General features: G+C 44.8%; 1 protein-coding gene across 2 annotated transcripts in view; it reads left to right on the top strand.

Annotated features, from left to right (window-relative positions):
• LOC146862941 (sodium-dependent phosphate transport protein 2B-like) overlaps positions 1 to 21,375 on the top strand; it is a 90,260-nt gene that overhangs the window by 57,338 nt on the left and 11,547 nt on the right. For both annotated transcript variants that reach the window (XM_085642309.1, XM_085642310.1), the window contains exons 9-10: positions 3,622 to 3,742; positions 5,675 to 5,842. In XM_085642309.1, the coding sequence (XP_085498435.1) occupies positions 3,622 to 3,742; positions 5,675 to 5,842 (289 nt within the window). The remainder of the gene's footprint in view (positions 1 to 3,621; positions 3,743 to 5,674; positions 5,843 to 21,375) is intronic.

Raw genomic sequence — 21,375 nt, 5'->3', positions numbered from 1 at the left:
TGCTACAATGAGGACAAACAAAATTAGTTGTTTTTCCCTCACCGGGGTACTCAAAACATGTTTTAACATGTCCCTGCTTACCTTTACATGGCACTCTACCATGGGGGCACTTAGGGTACACCTTAGGGGTGACATATATGTAAAATTAAGGTAGTGTAATACTTTGGATGTACCTTTAAATCCCCAAATCGAATTTGCATATAATTTCAGTTCAAAAGCAGCTTGCAAAGCAGGGCTGACCTTTAAAATGACAGCAGGCAACACAGCAGCACACACGTAAGTGCATTAAATCTGCTGGTCCTCTAAACCTCCATGCCCTACTATATACTAGGTTGGCAGTACCAATTGAAATTATACCTAATTGTCATACACTTTTAATCAGAGCACAGACCCTGGGTCTGGTTAGCAGAGCCCAGGTCGCAGTCAGAGTTAGTAAACCAGAATCTAGGCCCAGATTCTGAAAACTGTCAAGAGAACACGGCTGCACGCATGATTTGTTGACATAAAATCTGCCTTTGACCGAGTGAGTAGAGAGCGTCTCTGGGTAAAGCTAAACGCATGGGGATTGCCGAGTCAATTACTAAACGCAATAATTTCCTTATACAGTGACACCTGGGCAAGAGTGAAATTAGGCGATGGATGCAGTACAACTTCGAGCATTTACACGCAGCAAGGTTTAAAACAAGGATGCGTGTTAGCACCAAGCCTATTCAATTTGTTCCTTTCAGATATCAGCAAAAATATGGAAGCAGCCGATTGTCATTCGCCGAATGTGGCCAATAAGCCGATTACCCTTTTACAGTACGCTGACAACATTGTAGTGCTCAGCCAAACTCCCATATGCCTACAAAGAGCGATAAATAACCTAGTATCCTATTTGGACCAGGAAAAATTGGAACTAAATAAAGAAAAAACAAAAGTCGTCTGCCTAGTGGATCCCAAAAAAATTAAGTTCAAATGGTCGGTGAAAGGGGCAACGGTGGAAGAGCAAGGGTCCTATAAATACCTTGGTATTACAATAGGGCAGGGCATAACACACAAGGAGCATAACTTGTCCGTAAAAGCCAAAGCGCAATCGCTAACTTTTGCATATAAACTACTAAAAACAAAATTGTATTGCCCGAATTATAACCATCTTTTAAAAGTGATGGCTGCGCAAATCTTGCCCACCTTGTCATACGGTTTAGTCACTTGGTGCGGCAAGGAGGCTGATTTATTAAATGATCTCCAGACGAAGATTTATAAGGCCGTTTTCAATCTGCCAAAGTCTGCCTCCCCGTCACAAGTTCGGCTTGAATTCGGCCTCCAAAACCAGAAATTTCCGGGCATGAACGGCTTTGTAAAGCTATGCCAAAAACTTCGCAACGCAGACCCAGACACAATGGACAGCTTATCCTGGAAAGAAATCAAGCACCAGGTGGACCAAGAAACATCGAGTTCATGGGGAAGTTATTTGAGAACTTGTTTGGCTGACCTGGAAATACAAACAGCATGGGAAATTAGGGCAGGCAAATCAAGTATCAGTAAAGCGGTCAATGATGCAGCAAAAAGGAAATCTTTTCTGGAAGATAAAAATACAATTTCCAAACGTCGGCATGGGTGGACTGTCATCACCTCTTATAAATCATTAAGACCGCAATCATATTTAATATCACACTTTAGGCTGCATTTAAAAAAGAGCTACACAGACTGCCGGGTGGGTCAGCATGATTCAAAAGACCTACAGCCGTCCTGGAAAAACACCAAACAAACAGCGCAGTGTTGACTGTGTGGCTATAATAATGAATCCCTAATCCATCTATTATGCGTATGCCCAGCAGCTATGGTCCTGAGGAGACGGTACTTAAAACCCATTATTAACTAACTGAATATCCGCACGTGCAGGCAAGCTGTAATACGCTGGTTGGATGGTTCCTCCATAATCCTGGCCTGCCAGGGAGTAAAATACCTGGCAGCGGTAAGAAAACTTTTACGGCAAGCTGATCTGGAGGAAAATAGAGAAGTATGACCGACCAGGTTTGGGCCCTACGGTGCCAATTGCGTTACATATGGACTGAATGTAAAACAGATCAGGAGTGTATTTAGTAAGCAGGATCACAGAAGCTGGATTTAAATTTTAACTATTGTATTTATAATATTTTATGCGCTGGTTAAGCAGACGCACCTTAGCTATACAACCAATGGGATATTATTAATGTTGTCTGGCTTTTAATTGCGATTGTAAAGATATTTTATTTTATTATTTTGGGGGATAATTGTAAAGACTTTAATTAATCATACAATACATTTTTTTGACTTGACTTGACTTGACAGTCACGGAACGCAGCATAGCCCACACAGAGGTTGAGCTGTGTTGCGTGACAATGAGAGAGCAGAAGAGCTGATTTCAGCTGCCATGTGCCAGGCACACACCTTAGCGCCATAGGGCTTGGGTGTGTGCCTGAGTGTAGCATAGGTTTTGTACAGGAAGGGTATCTTTCTTGTACAAAATACTATGACTAGACACGCTTGAAAGCTTTTCCTACTTTGTATGTGTGCTGCACAGTGCAGCACGCATGCAAAGTCGGAAAATAAAGGAGAACTGAAAACATTTCTCTTTCTGACTCCGGCTTTACGGCGGCATTCATTTTTGTCGCTGAACCCTGCTTACTAATGTTAGTAGACAGTGTTAGTAGATAGCAGACTGATTTGCATAGAGCTGTGTCTGAACTGGGGTGGCGAAGTGAGCTAAAGAACGATGATGGATTCAACCCAAATCTGTGACTGGGGGTGAGTGTCTGAAAAGTTTCAGCACTCCGTCCATCATCTCCTTGTGTTTGCTTTGTTCGCCCTAATTTGGCAGGGTATGCCCAGACGTAGGTTCCTTGCTCACTTTGCCACTGGATTCAAGCTAGCCTGGCTGATGAGGGGTTTTACCCTGAAACCGGTCCCAGGATGCTTGTTTCCTGTTCGGATTGACCTGTTCCCATCTGGCACAGGGTCAAGACTGATCTGCATATGGCTGTGTCTGAACTGGAGTGGCTAAGTGAGCTAAAGAACGATGATGGATTTGACCCAAATCTGTGACTGGGGGTGAGTGTCTGAAAAGTTTCAGCACTCCGTCCATCATCTCCTTGTGTTTGTTCATAGATAGTGTTTAGTATTAAAAAGCCTGGGTGTTGCATGGGACCACCCATGTAATGCCTCCTTGACGCAAAATAATGCAAAGCTGCCTTTCGCGCTGCTTTGCGTTACTTTTCTTTACAAATCAACAGTAATACCAATTAGCGTTGGTTTTTTAATCCCCAGATAGGTTTGGCGTCGGGTTGGTGTTACAAAAGTAATGCTAACCTGGTGCGAAACCTTTGTGAATCTGAACCCCACGAGTCAAAATGGGGCAAAAATTGGGGGGACACTGCAAACAGGTCCTAATTTCTCACAATAGGTAAGGAAGGCAAAAATCGTGCAATTAAACAAAAATATTACTCATGTTTTTTCAACGTCAGTGGTGTGCGGGAGGTCAAAATAGATATATATTTATCACTGTGTGCTTCCAATTGGATACTTGTTATCACCTCTTAGTCCTAAAATCAATCTGGTCCTTACACTGTTGCAAACCCCATTGTTTTATTATCTTTTCAGGTTCTGAAAAATGTCACCTTGCAAGGCAACGAAACATGTGATCAGACTCAGATTTGTTGGAACGAAGGAAACACAACATGGATTGAGAAAAACGTAACCGAGACCATTAATGTGGGAAGATGTACGTGTTAAAAGGGAGAATAAGTAATACTGCACTTTAACATAGTCGCAAAAGAAATGAAAGATCGTCACATTTGGTGCGTACACTACGAAACGGTGTGACTGCCACAAAGTCATTACTGACTTAGAAAGATAGTGACACGCGACCTAAGATTGTAACAGAATATAGAGTTACTATACTTTTTTTCCAATGTTTACATTTTGTTGAAATCCCTAGAACTCCCTACCTCCAACCCCAGACTTTTTAACTAACTTGGTACTATTATCCTGCTTAGTACCTATGGAAGGATGAAAGTATGAATTGACCCTCAGACCAGAACAGGCGCTGGTTTGCGTGCTGTGATTAAATGTTTCCATATAGCATAAATAGCAGCAGCGACCTCAGCACTATGGGCAAGATGTATCAAAGGGTTTTGCCCATTCTGTGTCTATGGGGAAATGTGTTGATACAGATGGCCCCATATGCGGTGCCTGCTTGTGCAACTGTTGTTTGCACCCACTTTTTGCATTCTCGCTCTTTGACATTAGTAAGAGGCTGCAGACGCTTGCGTACCCATTCTGTAATACGACTAGCACAGTGAGCCCAATGCAGATGAGGGCATACCTTTGACTCTGTGTCATATTACAGAGCAGGCGCAGGGGCAAAGAAGTTGTTGCGAATCGGGCTGATTGTAGGAGACACATGGAGTGGCATATAGTTAGTGTGTTCTCCCATAAGGGCACCTTATGGGGCTTATTTCCAAGCCCATTTTTCCGTCGGTGCATCACTTCTTTTTTGATGCACTGGCAGCGCAATGGGCTTGCCCATATTTACAAGGCCACGTAAAGTCACCCTGCATGACTTTTCATGCCCTTGTAAATATGGGCCCCTTTCACGTAGCACTCTGCGTGAAAGGGGTGGTTATTGGGTGCTGCTGTGGGTGTTCCCATGCAACATCCATGGAACTTAACGCATTCCCACATTTACAAAATGTTGTATAGCTGGGATTGCATCAGAATACTACACCTCGCTAGGGGAGGCCAGGGATTGGCCCAATGAGGAGAAACACTTTTATTTCTCCTCGTTGTTTTCTCTTTCTATGCATGCTGCACTCTGCAGCATGCATAGAAAGAGGAAAATGCCACTGATTATTGTTTTTGTGCAAAAAGGTGTCCCTTCCTGCACAAAAACAATAATATCAGCAGTGCAGGCGCCCTTGCAGGCACCCTTGCAAAATGACACAAGGGCGTCTGCACTGGCGCATGGCAGCCAATTTTGCACCAGCACAGAGGAAAGCAAAGGGATGCATCGTACTCTTGTTAATACGATGCATCCCTGTGCTTTGAAATTGGCTCTGAAATTGACGCAGCATGGCGCAGCTAAATGGCTTGCGGCACCGAGCTGAGTAAATTCCTTGAAGAAGAGGCCCTTTGTGTTTAATCTAACACCCTAATTGACCAAGGCGAGAGCACCTACTCAAAGTAGGTGTTTCTGTCTAGCTTTTCCTGTAGGTCCCTACTTCAGCCAGGGCACTGCCAACCAATGCCCTAATGGACAGTGTGATGGGAAATGGGGACATGGAGGGATGAAAGGACTCATAGTACAAAACATTGTGGATGACTTAATGCGCAGAAGCTTAGACCAGTTTGAGCACCTTGGTCTGCTCAGTGATTCAACAGCACTGATTCTGCACTGTTATCATGCTTGATGTCACTCCCTGCTCCTCCCTGGGAAAGCAATGAAGAGAATCAATAGGAAATGCCAATGTGTCTGTAGTGCAGTTTTGTATGTTTATGAACAATCCATGGCTGTCTATAGTTAACTGCAGATGACCAGAGCGTAACCCCATTTTGGGCCATGCAACTGATGCTGGTCATTTGTTCTCCCGGCAAACATAGTAAAGGACACAAGATTGGATCAGCATCGGTGTTTTTTTTCATATTCTTTCTACAGGTCCACACATGTTCGCCAGCAGTAACCTCCCAGACCTGGCAGTCGGGCTCATCCTGTTGGCGCTGTCCTTGATAGTTCTCTGCACCTGCCTCATCCTCATCGTCAAGCTGCTGAACTCCATGCTGAAAGGACAAGTGGCCGTTGTAATCAAAAAGGTGCTCAACACAGGTAATGCCGGAGCATTAACGCACAGCAACAACACTAGAACTGCATACAGTGTATTTGTTTTAAACACTTTTAAAATCAATAATGGCATATTTACAGATGTGCCAGTTGTAATCCGCCCAAGCCATACATTTCTCGTAATAGGAAATACACAAAAAACTGTTCATTGCATACATGAAAATGTACTTGTGCTGCACATGATATTGCACAGTCCATAGCAGACAGGATTATCGAGGGTGTGATGGACCCCAATGCAAGGAATAAAATGTCCCCTGCCTCTGATTTCGTATTTAAAAGACAGCAATGATGAGGGTGTAGCAGGCGTGTCATAGACCTGAGTCCCGTTGACACCGCACCTGCGGAACTAATGATAGTCCTGTCCCTTGAAGTCCCGAGGTCAACTGCACTTTCTGTCGGCTTCAGATATCCATCAGGCTCATATACGGCACATGCTGCCCATTGAAAATGAAGATGTGTTATGTCTAATGTTCTACAGAGTTTTCTCTTTACCATAGTTGCTTTTATATTTATATGTGTCTGAGGGCCATTTATGAGCGATATCGTGGGTTGGACTATGGATAATGTCCAACTTTGTTTGTGATTGAAGAGATGTGGAGAGCGCCTCAGGAACACCTCAACTAAGTTTAAGCCACATCCGACATTGAATGAGGAATAGCTGGCTCAATCTGAATGTGAGAGAGTCAGGGGCTTTCATGGCTGGCCCTTTTCTCTGAATTATTCCTATTTGAATACTCTTCTGACATAAGCAGCATCTTTAAACCAGTTCCAAAGATCTTGGATCTAGCTGTCACATTTGACATTTATTTTCACTCAATACCCTTCTGAAGATGAAGAGGAAGAAGAAGAAGAAAAGTGTCCATCAGATTTATCAATAATGTTCAATATTTTCTCAAAACTGAGCATAGAAAGCTCTAAATATGCAGTTGTTGCTTTATCTATAACAGATATGTGTAACCTTCCTTTTGAAGACATTCACTTTAAAACCCAGAATAGGATGTGATTTGTCCATAATCAAGCACCCCATACAAATAGTAGATCAAAGCAGAAACATACCCATACTTCTCTAAAGTGACACCTTCGGCTATGTTGTGATCATCGGATACATAAATCACAAAAAGAGTGGGGACAGGGAGCTAATAAAAGCTCTAGAATCCTTGCTCCCAAGATCAAGTATGAAAAATACTAGTAGGGGGACTGTTCATGTAGTGGTGTGTCTCGAGGTAGAAATAGTGATGGGGTCTTGCTTTTTAGGAAGTAGGTCCCTCACACACCCGTAAGGGTGTCATACTTCATCATCAGGTTTAGCTCCTCATGGGGTCGACGCTGCAATACCCCACAGACTCCGCGAGAGGGCTCCTTGACAGAGATCTTTAGATAAAAATAGCCATGAAGATGAGTGCGGGTGTGTACGATAAGTGTAGAAGTAGGTTTACAAATACCTAAGGGGTACCAAAAATAATGTTCTCATGTGGTCCCCTTCGTAAGGATAAACACTATGTGTCATTTGTTTGCTTCTAAATTATGAGGAAAAACATTCTAACACCATGTGTAGGTAGACATGTTTCATGCATCAGCAGTCCAGGAAGGATCCATGGTCATTCATCAGGACCAAGTACATGGAAATAAATATCCCTGCCCTGAATAGGGTTGGGTGGAAGAGTTTCGGTATCAAGTGATTACCAAAACGTGCTTAGTATGGCAGATAGGTCAAGAAAAGTACCTGCTAGAAACTAAACCTACTAAGCTTTTCTATGTTTCACCTGTAAGTGAAGAAGGTATGGTAAAATGAAACTTGTACGTACGCTGGGTTGCCCACAGGGAGTACATATTAACATAGAAATATCTTGTGTAGAATCAAGACATGCTAGGAATGCACTGCAAAACTTCTCTGGTACATTGTGTCACACATCCCAAATACTGAGGTGAGTGACTTTAATGATCATTGATTATCAAGGCCTAGTTGAATAACAGACACACAGACACACAAAGAACATGAAAAACGTGAAGTGACTGACCCCTGGTAAGGGTAGGGATATATTCTTACCCTACGGACGATAGTTTTGTGCACCTTGCTGATGAGAAGAAGACCTCGTCTAAGCTATGGTGAAAAATCTATAGAAGCGAGTACAAAGTAGAACTGTCAAAATAACTGAGGCAAGTGTTCCGCTCACCAAGCCCTAAATTATCATTTATTGACAATTTAGGACATCTTTTAGAATGTAAGGCTGACTTCTCAAATTTCTCCTTCTTAGGAGATTTCGACTTTCATATGGAGAATGTCATTGACCATGATACTGAAATGTTCCTTGATCAAATGACCAGTACAGGACTATGTTAAATTGTAGACGGTCCAACACATATTGCTGGGCATTGTCTGGATGGAATTTTTTCAGACAATCCCCACTTAAGATGGACCAGATCCGTCCCTCTCAGATGGTGTGATAATAATGCAGTTTTGTTTGAAATCTCACTGCCTCAAAAATATCCTGGGATGGCACTTACTAGTCACCCCTGGAACAAACTAGAAGACAAGCAACTTAACTTCCTTCTTACTCAGACCCTGCTGGATACACCCCTCGATCTTGACCTAGCAGCTGCAAACAATCACTCCTGGCTTGACTCTGCGACACTGCAACTAGCTCCTCCCAGGAACCATGGGCGACCCAGGTCATCTCCTCCAGAACCCTGGTTCAACGACACACCCTGAGCCCAGAAACAAGTATGTCATAGATTAGAGAGAAAATGGAGACTAGATGATAATACTCACACTAAATCAGAATACAAAGTGTCTCTTCAAGTATATAAGAACCTTATCCTGAAGGAAAAGGCTTCTTATGTTACTGAGGAAATGAAAGTGGCCAACAGATGTCCAATAGTTTTATTTGCTATGGTTAAAAGCTTGTCTAAACTTCCAGTATCACAGGACCTCGAAATCAGTCAACAATTCTGCAATTCTTTAGCTGAATCATTTCAGCATTAGGCAAAGTCTATTTATGACACTTTTATGCGTCAGGACAAGCGCTCGGCTCAGACACCAACTCAACAGAATAGATTACAACCTTCATCAGGCTCTGTAATACCTCTGTTTTCGTCTTTTAACACTCTCACTATAGACCAGACTCAAAAAATGATTACTAACATCAAATCAGGATCCCCTTCAGACCCATGTCCTCCTAGAAATCTACATATGTACCCAGAAATCATAGCTATTCCTCTCACATCCATATTCAACTCAATGGTTACGCCAGGGCACTTTCCCACTGAGTGGATAAAAGCTTTTATACTACCGCTATTGAAAAAGGCCCATTTGGACGCCAATGGCACCCTCAATTACCGACCAATATCAAGACTTGCTATCCCCGCTAAGGTAATCGAAAAAGCTATCAACATGGAACTATCTACCTTTTTTAATAATTACACTATCCTTGATTCATCTCAATTTGGATTCCGCTCTTACAATAGCACAGAGCTAGCTCTGATTACCACTACTGAAGAGCTCAGAAAAACCTAGGATGGAGGGGGGACAGCTGCCTTGATCCTTCTAGACCTATCAGCGGCTTTAGATACGGTCAACCACGAGTTGCTTGTAAACCGTCCAGCTTCTCTTGGGATCAGGGATAAAGCACTCTACCTGCTGGGTTCTTTTCTGACAGAACATTCTCAAGTGGTGGCTCTGGGTGACTATGTCTCACCCTCCTTCTCACTTCCTTGTGGCATACCTTAGGGATCCTCCCTGAGCCCGACGTTCTTTAACCTGTATGTCAGCCCTTTTGCTAGACTAATCAAAACCTTTGGCTTTGCTTAAGTGTCTTAAGCTGAAGACACACAGATAATTGTTTCAGGGAATAGTCCATGAAACTCAACAGCAGCCAGATTCCATGACTGCATGAGTCATATAGGTAACTGGATGTTAGATATCTGTCTAAAGCTTAATTCATCTAAGACAAAAGTACTTCTATTTGGCAATTACTCTTCTATCTCGGCAGACAGTTGGTGGCTTTCCCAACTTGGCTCTCTACCAACTCCAACAAGTAAGGCAAAAAACTTGGGTATGATATTTGACACAAAACTGTAATTTGAAGCCCAAATTTTGGGGAAAATACTTCCTTTCATCCTTTTTGATTTAAGGAAAATAGTGGTCTCTGTAGGAGAGTAGGATCTGCTTCTTATGGTTACCCCCACTTTTTGCTGCTGTAACACTGTTTTTCGACTTTAGTCTGGCTGGTGCCCTGCTATTCAGGACCCCAGCCTAGCTGCTTCCTCTCTAAATTGATTCCTAGTACCTTAGGTACACCACAGATTGAATTCTGGGGTGCCCTTATAAGTCCATAGTATATTTTATACTATATACCCAGGGCAGAGGTACCCCAGAGGCCTATCAGAGGCTGAAGCATGTATTATGCCACCCTTGGGAAGCCCTCCAAAATGACACCACAGTTCTGCTACTGCAGCCTGGATAAGGTGGTGCATGCACCCCATACAGAGATATAGGTTCACTATATCTCATCTATCACTGCACATAGAAACTTATCAGTCACCCCTATGGCAGGCCTTATCAATCCTGAAGGCAGGGTGCTTGGTTTTGTGTGAAAGGGTGCCCATGCATGAGCAGAGCCCCTCTGCAGCCTTCAGAATCTCTTTCTCCAGGGTTGTCTGTGATGCAGCCTGACCATATACTCTTAAGTGCATTATAAACCCAACGGTAAATGCTAACTTTGGACTGGCTGCACGGAAACATGTTGTGTTTGGTGTAAAACACCTTGGAATCATACCCCCACACCAGTTACTGGTGTGGGAGTCTGATGCCACCCTTCTAGAGAGAGAGACATGACAGCACCGGTATACCCGGTACCAACTTAAAAGAGCCCTGGCATCACAAAATGGATGCTGCAGCCACAGACACAAGTCTGGCCTCCTGCTGCTGACCGAAACTCCGGCAGGGGAGGCCTGGACAATAGGTTTCCTGTCACAGGGAGGTGTCACTACCTCCCAGACAGGCTTTAGTGTATTGGGACTGGGTGGGTGCACTCTGAGGGTGCTTTGAAGTCCTGCACTGGGGGCACATTTGGTGTCCCTGTGCATAGTCCAGCTCAAGACGGTTCAGGGGCTTCCAGCCCCTGCTCTAGTGCAAAACTGGACAAAGGAAATGGGTGAAGCCATCCCTCTTTCCAAACCCTCCCATAGGTGGGTCCCCTGAGTTAGTCCAACCCCTTCCTTGGGTATAAAGAAGGAACCTCTATAATCAGAACTTTAGATATCCCTGGACGAAACTCAAAAACGGAATCATGGAACTTCGACAATCTGTTCAACGCAATATGACTGAAGAATCTCCCTTGGAGTGAACGAGTTACTCCTCTGCTTGGCAGGCACCAAAGACGCATCTGTCCGGTCTGCATCTCCGAAGCTTCCGCTGGACGCCAAAGACTTTGCAACACCAGAGGTGGATTTCCAGACTTCCCAGAGGCCGAACCGAGTCCCCAGCAAAGCTGAGACCCGAGCCCTCGTGGGTACTGTGGAACCGGAACCCCTGGACACCGTGCACATTTGCAAGTGCATCAGCTTCTCGACGTCTCCTGAGGCTGTGCATTGGGTTACTTATAACCCAGACCCCGAGCAGAGAATCCACTGAAGATTGTTGGACTAATCACCCCGAGTGACCCATGGGCTGCCATTTTGTGATTCCTCTTGAGGTCCCTCCGCGATCCCTGGTCCGTCAACTGGTGGGTCCCTGTGAAGGTAACGCTGACTTTCCTTGGGCTTCCCTGGTTGCTCCAGATGTGCCCTCACTCTTCCTTGCTGGGGGAGTCCCTCAGACCTTGCTAGGCCGCACCGAAGCATTTTTCTCCTTTCTGCGTGGGCTGCTGTTGCCAAGGCTTGTTGTGTCCAATCCGTGCACCGATGCTGCATCACCCGACATCCTTCGTGGGACAGCTCAAATCCAGCTCCTGGCCATCCTCAACACCTCCTGGTCCTCGTGGCTGAAGAATAAAGCTTCACCTTCTTCACCTGAAACTCCCGACATTGGTGGGCATTCGTCTATTGTGCCCCTGGTCACTGTCAAGTGACCCAGACTCTGTCCCCTCTGCTTTCAGGTTCTTCACATCTCTGATTCAGGCTTGGATCTCTTCGGACACTTCGCATCTTCCCGGCAGCAGCACTTCTTTGCCAGCTTCCATTGAAAATGACGACGTGACCCGACACCATTTGACACCTATGCACCCGGCTTCCCTGGGTGAGGTAACTCGAGTTCTCCGGTGCTCCCATGGGTGTTGATCCTAGAACTGTCTAAGTCCAAGAGGGTTTGGTCCTAGTCCATCTCTAAGTGTCCTTTATCTTTAAAAATCTAACCACGACTTTCCCCATAGAAGCTAACAGGAGCTCGTGGCTGTGTTCTCAAACTGCACACGGCCCCGTGGGTCCCCTGCGTCACTACCTTGGGTGGTTCATTGGGGTCCCAGCGATTCTACAGTCTCTAGGCCTTGTGTCTAGTTAAGTCATGGTTCTTATACTACTGTTGCAACTGCACTGGATGCCAGTTGCCAAGCAGATCCAGTTCAAAACCGTGTGCATAGCATTTCAATCTTTGCATGGAGCAGTGGCGTCACTAGGGGTGTGCGGGGGGTGCGGGCCGCACCGGGTGACACCCTCACATGGGGTGACACCAAAATGCTAAATAATGGGACCCCCGCCCCGCCCGCAGACCAGCCTGCATGGGGGAGCCCCGCGCCTGGAGCCCAGGCAGTGACAGCACAGCACGGCTGTGCAGTACGGAGAGTGCACTGCAGGTTACTAACAGTACAAGTGTAGAGTTTGCTGGGGAGACACGAGGGAAGAGCCCGGCGGAGGCAGGGCAGAGGCGAGGGCATGAGAGGGAATAAAATAAGGGAAAGGGGAGGAGATCTAAAAATGTGCAGAGGAGAGTGGGCGGGGAGGTAGAAACGGTTATTTAGCAGAAAGAGAAGATTGTTTTTGTGTGATGCTTTGTTTTTCACAATCCCTACAACTTCAGTGCTGAAACATCGATGGCAGCACCAACACTGAAAATAATTCCAGCACCATTGGGTTTCGGTTCTGTTCCTGAAATCGACAGTTCACTACTTGCACGAGTGACGTGTGTCGCATTCGCACGAGGCCAAAGCGACCAAAGGTAGAAACAAAAGAGAGCTAGGCGCTCGAGGCAGTTCCCAGACCACAGTACCCAGTGGGCGTGGCTGTTACTGGAGGCTTCACCACTACAGAGCTCTGGTGCTAATGTACCTGCCATAATTCCTATATTTCAATATTAAATCGTTTCCCTTTGTCAGAGATTTTAACGGAAATACATATTTAAAAAAGATTGCAAACTAATTTCTGGCCGAATGGCTCAGTGAGTTGAATGTACGGCAGTAAGATGCAGTGTTTTGTAGGTTATGGGTTAGAATCCCAAGGGCCGATTTTAGTCTTCCATGCTTCTGAGATCTGCAATTAAGTACATTACATTGTGCAATTCCAATGATTATAAAATGCAGCTAGGCGTTATAAAAACAATGTACTATTTAGATTTAGTAGAACTGCGAAAAGATTGAGTAAATATTTGAGAGATCCGTCTGCTTTTGACTTGTCCCAGGACCATGACTCAGCCACGAGTGCCTCTAAACCTGCCAACCTTAGAGTCCGAAGCTGGACCAATCACGGTCTCCATGTGTCATCTTTGATGTTAAGGCTCGGTCATTCAAAACCCCTCGCTGGCGTTTCTCTGCTCTCATTATTTTGTGTCAAATTAGCGACATATGGAAACGGACCCTTCTGTGATCTGCTATTCCTCCTCAGACTCGGGTGATCAATCCTACTGACTCGATCAGCGACAGCGGCGTCATCAACAGGGTTGGTGTCACCCAGTGCAGTGGCGTCACTAGGGGGATGCGGACCGCACGGGTGACACCATGAGTTACCGCTCTGGGTGACACCAACCCTAGTGACGCCGCTGGCATGGAGTAGGGCCTGAGCAGCTGTCACGAGATCTGAAGCATTACACCCCTGCAAGATCCCTTACATCAGCTAAGCATGGTAACCTTGTTGTTCCCAGTGTGCTCAAGGTCAGCTGGGGTGGCAGGAGTTTTACCACCACCACGGCTAGACTCTCGAATTCCCTTCCAATTCTACTTAAAAAAGAAACTAACCTGCCAAAATTTAGAAAGGGCCTGAAAACATGGCTTTTTAGAGGTTGAGTCTCGACAACCCCATCTAGTTCTGTCTGTCTGAAGGTAGCGCCTAAACACCTCAGTTAATGTCTCATCAACATCATTACTCCGTAGGAGATGGTACATCCCGCTCGGTATCTACAGTACTTACTTAGGTCGTAGCAGTGTGCATCATAGGGCCAGATGTTTTAATGGTTTTCCCGTTCGCAAACTGCCGATTCTCAGAATCGGCCCGTTTGCGGACGGGAAAACGCCTTTTGGGATGTATCATCCCAAAAGGCCCTCGCAATATAGGGAATCACAAAAATTGCGATTCCCCATTTTGCGAATGCATTTAAGGAATCTCAACTTGTGATTCCTTAAATGCGATGCAGGAAGCACCCAAGTTGTGCGATTTTGCCCTAAGAAATCACAAATTACCACCAACTTCAAGTTGGGGGTAATTTGCGATTTCTTTGAAAAATCCACTTTTTTACATTTTTCAAAGTGCCATGTGGCGCACATACATGCCCTTAGGGCATCTATGTGCGCCACATGTGCACACATACATATTTCAGGGGTGCAACAGGGTGTCCTTTTGACACCCTTGCACCCATGAAATTGCATTTGCAATTTGCGAGTACCTAATGGGTACTCACAAATTGCGAATGTCTTCCCATTCATCTAGGACCATAGGAATGAATGGGAAGGTATTCCTTGATTGCAATTCGCAATTTGCGATTCGCAATCAAGGTATATTTAGGAATCTCTATTAGTATTGCGATTCCTACATACATTCCATTTTGCAAGTCCTTAATAACGATTCACTAAAAATCGCTATTAAGGGCTCACAAAATCAAAGATTGATACATCTGGCCCTTAGTCATCTACTCTTCCTTCTGCTATGCCCATAGGAGATTGTGCCCAGTAACATATATAGTTAGGTACACCTCAGAATCTCAAGCTATAGCGATCGCCTCATTCCCTCTCTGTATCTCGGAGGGTATTGAGCGAGGACATAGCAAGCCAGTGGGACTCAGGGTGACCATGGCGGCCATCTTGAATTGTGTTAAGTAGTGAATGTGCCGGGCTTCATATTCCTCTGTTACCAGAATAGAGGGGCTGCAGTAGCCACAGGAGTGGATATGGGGGCCCAGGTGGTCCGGTTTCACATTTGTAACTCTCTCAAAATGTGGGATGTTCTGAGATGTTAATTTGGGCAGAGAGAAAAAAGAATGGATCTCCCATTGCCAAATAGTTTTTTCTTTCAGATAAAGTCGCAGATGGTAAAAATGTGGGCAAAGAGATAATTTGTGGCCATATTGGCCTACTTAGATTGTAGGTAGTTAAATGGTACACAGATCAGAAGGACCTAGTATGGGTTCCTATATTTGGACATGGTTATCAGCTCTATCATTCTGGGACGAAAGGGAGTCCCATTATGTAGCTTGTGACATGCGCTGCTGATCGTCCGTGCTCGCCGGGGACCCTGCTTCTGATGTAGGCGGTGAGAGGTTCAGCCCTTTAGGCTGCCTGCTGCGCCTCGTCCCACTGCGGACCGGCTTTGAAGTGTGGAGAGCTGTGTGGCGACTCGCTGGGCACTCCGTGGTTTGCTGCAACCTCCACGCGGTTGGAACTCTCCTTTAAAAACAGTCCTGGACGCGAGGCTTGTCTTCTGGGTTTGTGCTCATCTTGAAGTTTCTACCTGCGGGGTTATTTGCGATCCTGTCGTTGCTGCGCTTGTCGTGGGTGTTTCGAGTGCACATGTGGGTCACGATAGGAAAACCACTGAATACCCGGATAAAAGACTGTGTTCTTTTTATTTTGGTTGGCTGTTCCTTTTTTCAATTACTGAACTTTATTGAGACCCACCAGGATACTCATTTGGTAGTCAGCGCTGACTGTGTTTTCAACAGCCTTTGTTTAAACAACTCAGAGGCAAACGTATGCCTTTGAAGGGTTGCTTTTTGCCAAATTTATAAGCTATGTATATAGCTAGAGCTATCCTTTGTTTTTACCAGAAGAGTCTTCTTATTGAGCTGGACATTCCCCCACATATTGTGAGTATGATCTGGTAAACAGGTCGTGTTCCTTCACTCTTGCTTTCCTAGTACTTCTTTCTCACTGCTGTTCTTTTTCCTTGGGACATACCTGCTGGGAGCACCCTCCGTTCTCTCTTCACGCAGGTGCCGAATTCCAGGCGCATTCACACCCCGGGCGAGAACTTCAGCCCCCAGGGTGCATCAGCGGGTGCACAGCTGCCATGAGTGAGGGAGGCATGGTGACCGCGCATAAAGCGCTGCCTCTCCCCCCGCGGCGTAGAGACCTTTTCCCTTGGCATCTACCTGCTGGGAGCACCCTCCGTACTCTCTTCACTCTCTAAAGCGCTGCCTCTACCCCCGCGGCGCGGGACAGTGCCTGGACGAAGCCCGGACCAAGGGCAGGCCCGTCTGAGCCTGTCAGAGACAGTTAGAGGCAGGGCTGGGACACTAACCTAAGATTGTGGTCCAGGGTTTGTAAAGTCATTCTGTTTGTTTGTTTGGATGCTGTTGTTTTAAATACATATACAAAACAAAGGAATCCACCTCTGAGGGGGGGGGGAAGACTGGGGTCAGATATCATGGATAGTGGAAGGTGTGTATCCTACGGAGGTTGAACGCACACTGTGTTTGTTTAAATACCCCTCACACACCAAAATGGCCCTTGGTGTCAAGCTTCATCATAGGGGTCTTCCCGCCCGCTGCGGGACGGGCGTGCTACAACCTGCGACTACGCGGGAGCACTGATGATGTAGTGCTACTTGTAATGCAAGGGGGAGGGTCTGGAGTGCAAGTAGGTGGGTGAATTAAAAAGACCTGGCCTTGTTAGACATAAAAACTTTAATAGGTCAAGGGAGGCTGGCGCTATTAAAAATGTGGTGCGGAGATGTCCTGCGTAATGTGCGGATACTCCTAGTGAGTCAACATGTTTCGATGCTGCAAGGCATCTTCGTCAGGACAGGAAAAAGATCCCTCCTATATTACCTATGTTAACTCTAATTACAGACTATTAATGTATGTGTAAATGCAGACAATAAAGCATTTATATACAATACCTAATGGTATGCCTTAATCAGTGTCTGAAAGAAAGAAAAAAGGAAACAATTATAACTGAATGTCCCAGGAAGCTTAACTCGTAGTACCTGCAAAAGTAAGCAGTTTGCCACATTGTGACATTTAGTGTTGTGTAACCATAAGCCTTTAGCGCAAAAGAGGTGTAGTGACCTGTTAGGGAAAAAGGAGACAATACAAGACGCACACACAAAAAACAGAAAACACACACTCTATAGTAATACTCTCAATTGGTGAGCAAATCTATGAAAAATAAAGAAAAAATGGCGTAAGTCTGATACATACTTATATATATATGAGAAAGCAATGCCTCATGAACCTCAAGAACGGGTGGATAGGACGAGGTTACTCGATACTAATGGTTGAAAGAAAAAGAGTCCTTTACCTTCCGGTAATGCTGGGAGCAAAAGAAGCATCTGGTCCCTGAGACGGCTATGCTGTACTTACGTGCCCTATGAAAGTCCCTGGCTCAATGTGAGTCCATCCCGCGGTTCCGCTGTACTGCGGGAGAATGCTGAAGGCACTCTATTTATGAGGGCAGTAATTGGTGAGAACCGGGAAATGGTTTCACCTGGATCGTATTAGTCAACCGGGGTTGTGATGTAGTGGTACTTCCGGTTGTGAGCTAACACAGAGACTAGAGCGCTAACCTAGGTTGGTTGTGGGTTAACGGAAGGGAGTCTTTGGAAAGAACGTATGGATCAAAACAACATTCTACGCTACCAAGTGGGCGGCGGCCAAAGTGCGCGATGAAAAACTCAAGGCGCTAGCAATTATGATCTCTCCGACATTGGTAGAAGTTTTTGGTGAGCCGGAGCAAAAAAAGGGAAAAGAGGGAAGAACGTGGTCACAGTGCATTTTGCTGTTCCTCAAGAGAGTGGTCAATGCACATGATTTTAAAAAATTGCTTGCTGTCCCCAGTGATAAGTGTCACCTGTAACGCTAACGTGTTAGCGCTACTGGAAGTTGTGATCAGCTCAATTGGGAGCGGGAGTAGCATAACAAAACATAAATAAGATACCCATTGTCTGGAGTGTATGGGTCATTAGGTTCACAGGACCCCAAAATTAATTATAAAATATTGAAGAAATAGAGTTTGATGTTTGGGATATCTCATCATAATCAGAGGTATCCATAATCAGAGGTATCCTGGTATCAGGAGATCAGAGTTCATAAAGGAATATTTTTTTTTGAAAATTGGAAAATCATGTAATATTTGAATAGTCATAGACAGAAAGCGGGGGACCAGATCAGATGTCCTCATTAATGAGTAATAATGGCACTATGTGAGTTGTGACCAAGGTATATCATCGTTGAGGCCTGTTATGTGGGTACCTAGACGGAACACCCATCGTTGCTCTTTCTCAAAAAGACCATTCTCGAAGTTTAGTTGTTCTATAACTGTACATTTAAGGTCATCAACATTGTGATTCATAGTTAGGAAGTGGTTGGCTATCTTGGTTGTGCTCTTTTTACAGCGTACATTGCTCCTATGTTCGCCGATACGTATCTTAACATGTCTCGTGGTCATTCCGACGTATTCCATTCTGCATGGGCACGTGATCAAATATATCACGTTCCTGCTGTTACAATTTGTAAACTTCCTTTGCTCCCAGGTTGCGCCGTTAAGGAAGGTGATGTGCGTGCTTTTCTTGGTCAGATAGCACGTACTACAAAGGCCACACGGATGGTGACATTGGATAGGTGGTAGAGTCGTAATGGTGGGATTTCTTGCTGGTAGTGTGCATGGTCTTGTGTGGACCAGTATGTCCCTAAGGCTTCTACCCCTTTTGTGGGAGAACATGGGTTTAGGGAAGTTGAGGCCCCCGCAGTTGAGGATCTTCCAGTTCTTATTGATAAGCTTAGACACTTGGTTGGAGTAAGTGTTGAAAGGGGTCACCCAGATAGGTCTAGTTTCTTGTTCTTGTGATGTGTGATCTTCTAACAGAGAGTCTCTGTGATTGTTTCTAGCCCGTTTTAATCCTTTCTTCACAAAGGGTTCTAGGTAGTTATGTTCCAGTAGTTTTTTCTCTAGATCCTTAGCTTGTTTTTTGAAGTCTGTTAGTTCAGAACAATTCTGTCGTAGGCGGAGGAATTGACCATACGGGAGGTTGTCCCGAAGGTGTCTGGGGTGGAAGCTGTCATACAGTAATAAACAATTCTTCGCCATTGGTTTAAAGTGCGTGCTAGTTTTTAATCTACCTTCATCTGGGTAGATGTTCAGGTCAAGAAACACCAAGTTTCTATTGGATGATGTGTGGGTGAACTTCAAAAAGGTGTTCTGTTGATTCAGCCAAGTCATAAATGTTGTAACAGATTCCGAGTCACCCTTCTAAATAACCAGAATTTCGTCAATGTAATGCTTCCGTAGAACGATGTTATTATAGAATGGATTGCGCTGGTGAAGTATCTTTTGTGATTCAAGGTGGTGTACATGGAGACCAGCCAGACTCGGTGCAAAGGTGCTCCCCATGCTGGTACCGTGTTTCTGTAAATAATGCACCCCTTGGTACAGGAAGATGTTTTTCTTGAGGGCAAGTGTGATACACTCCATGACCATATTTCTTGGTGTATGATAGTTCTAGGTGGTCGAGAAAAGTACTTCTTCTATAATATCAAGTGTCTCATCACGTGGCAAGCTAGTATATAAGCTTTCGACATCTAATCCAAGTAGGAGTTGTTGTTCAGGATCAAATGTAAGGTTTTCAAGAAGTTGCAGGACTGCCTTGGTATCTTTAAGATAGGTGTCGGTATTCTGAACCAATGGCCGGAAGAAAGCGTCGGCGAATTTAGACAATGGCTCAAGTATTGAGCCAATCCCTGATACGATGGGGCGTCCGGGGGGATGCTCCAGATCTTTATGAATTTTGGGGATCGTTAAGGAATAAGTCACTCCATTTTCTTACCGTAAGGACAGGTTTAAAAAATCCTCTCTTTTCGGATGTTAAAATGGTACGAAGGATTGGGTGTGTTGGCACTTCTGCCAAATCATTACATGAAGATTGTGTTGTGATCACTTTTGGGTCGCCACTCTTGGTGCGTACAATCTTAGAGAGGAGCTATAACGGGCCTGTTAATCCTAACGATGTAAACATATTACCAATGGGATATTTTTACTGTCCATCAGACCCCTCAATGATGCAAGGTCCCCAGTCTGCAGGAAGTAACTCTTTGGGAATTAGGCAGTTTAGATACCCTATCCCAACACACAATCGTTTTGATGCCTTGCCTTCCTTTGAAGACATTGACTGACTTCTCCTTGGGACGACTGCACATTACAACTGTGTAACTGGCCTACACAATATCGGGGTCAACTCTAGTCTGACTTTAATGGATAAAGACGATGCTGCTGCTAATCATCGTGTGGGAAGCAACAGAGTTGTGCCTTGTGGGTTCAGGGACATAAGCAAGGAGACTCAGGTTGATACTCAGAGTACTTCCAATGCTCTTTCCCCATCTGGCTATTTAGAGGAGGTCACAACAGAACCTATGAGTGACGGGGTTCAAGGGCTTAGGGATTTAAGAAATAAGTCTCTGCTTGGCTCCCAGGGCATGCCTAATGGTTTGCCTGTATCTGTATGTTTAAATGAGGATTTACCAAGGGCAGCATCTCCTTGCCATAATCACACTGTTGTTGGTAAACCCCCTCTATGTCACATTGTTTCGTGGAATGTTGCTGGATTGCGCTCAAAATTAAATATCCAATTATGGTGGGATTTTATTGAACAATATGAGGTTCTCTGCTTTCAGAAGACATGGACCAAGGAAGCAATCCACCTAAATGGGTTCAGAACTTATCATGTCCCAGCTGTTGACGGTCGGAGTGGTGGAGCAAAGGGTGGTCTGTGCGTTTAGATATCTAATAGCTTGAACCTAAAGAAAATAACAAAATTCGCTAATGATGATTATCACCAATTAGTGGTGTTGGACCTAGATAAAACATCTTCCGTAGCTTTGGTTAATTTCTATAATAATATCCCCCCAGGTTTAGTGGGTACTGTCATTAAAAATATGTCACAATCGCTGAAATTATTGGGTAAAAGTAAAAGGAAAGATTCTACGTTAATCTTGGTGGGGGACTTTATCTGTACGTTGTGTGAGAATGCTGGGGACAAATTGTGTGGAGCACTATCTGAAGAAGGTGTATGTTCATCTCACTTTAGTCATACTGCCCTGGGGGAATAGCTAAACGAATTTATATTTAGCTTTGACCTAGGCTTTGTAAATGAATTGTATTCATCACCAG

Source organism: Triturus cristatus, chromosome 2_2 (assembly GCF_964204655.1).
Source record: "Triturus cristatus chromosome 2_2, aTriCri1.1, whole genome shotgun sequence".
Lineage (NCBI taxonomy): Eukaryota > Metazoa > Chordata > Amphibia > Caudata > Salamandridae > Triturus > Triturus cristatus.
The sequence above is the reverse complement of the archived record's forward strand: the minus strand, read 5'-3'. Positions and strand labels throughout refer to the sequence as shown.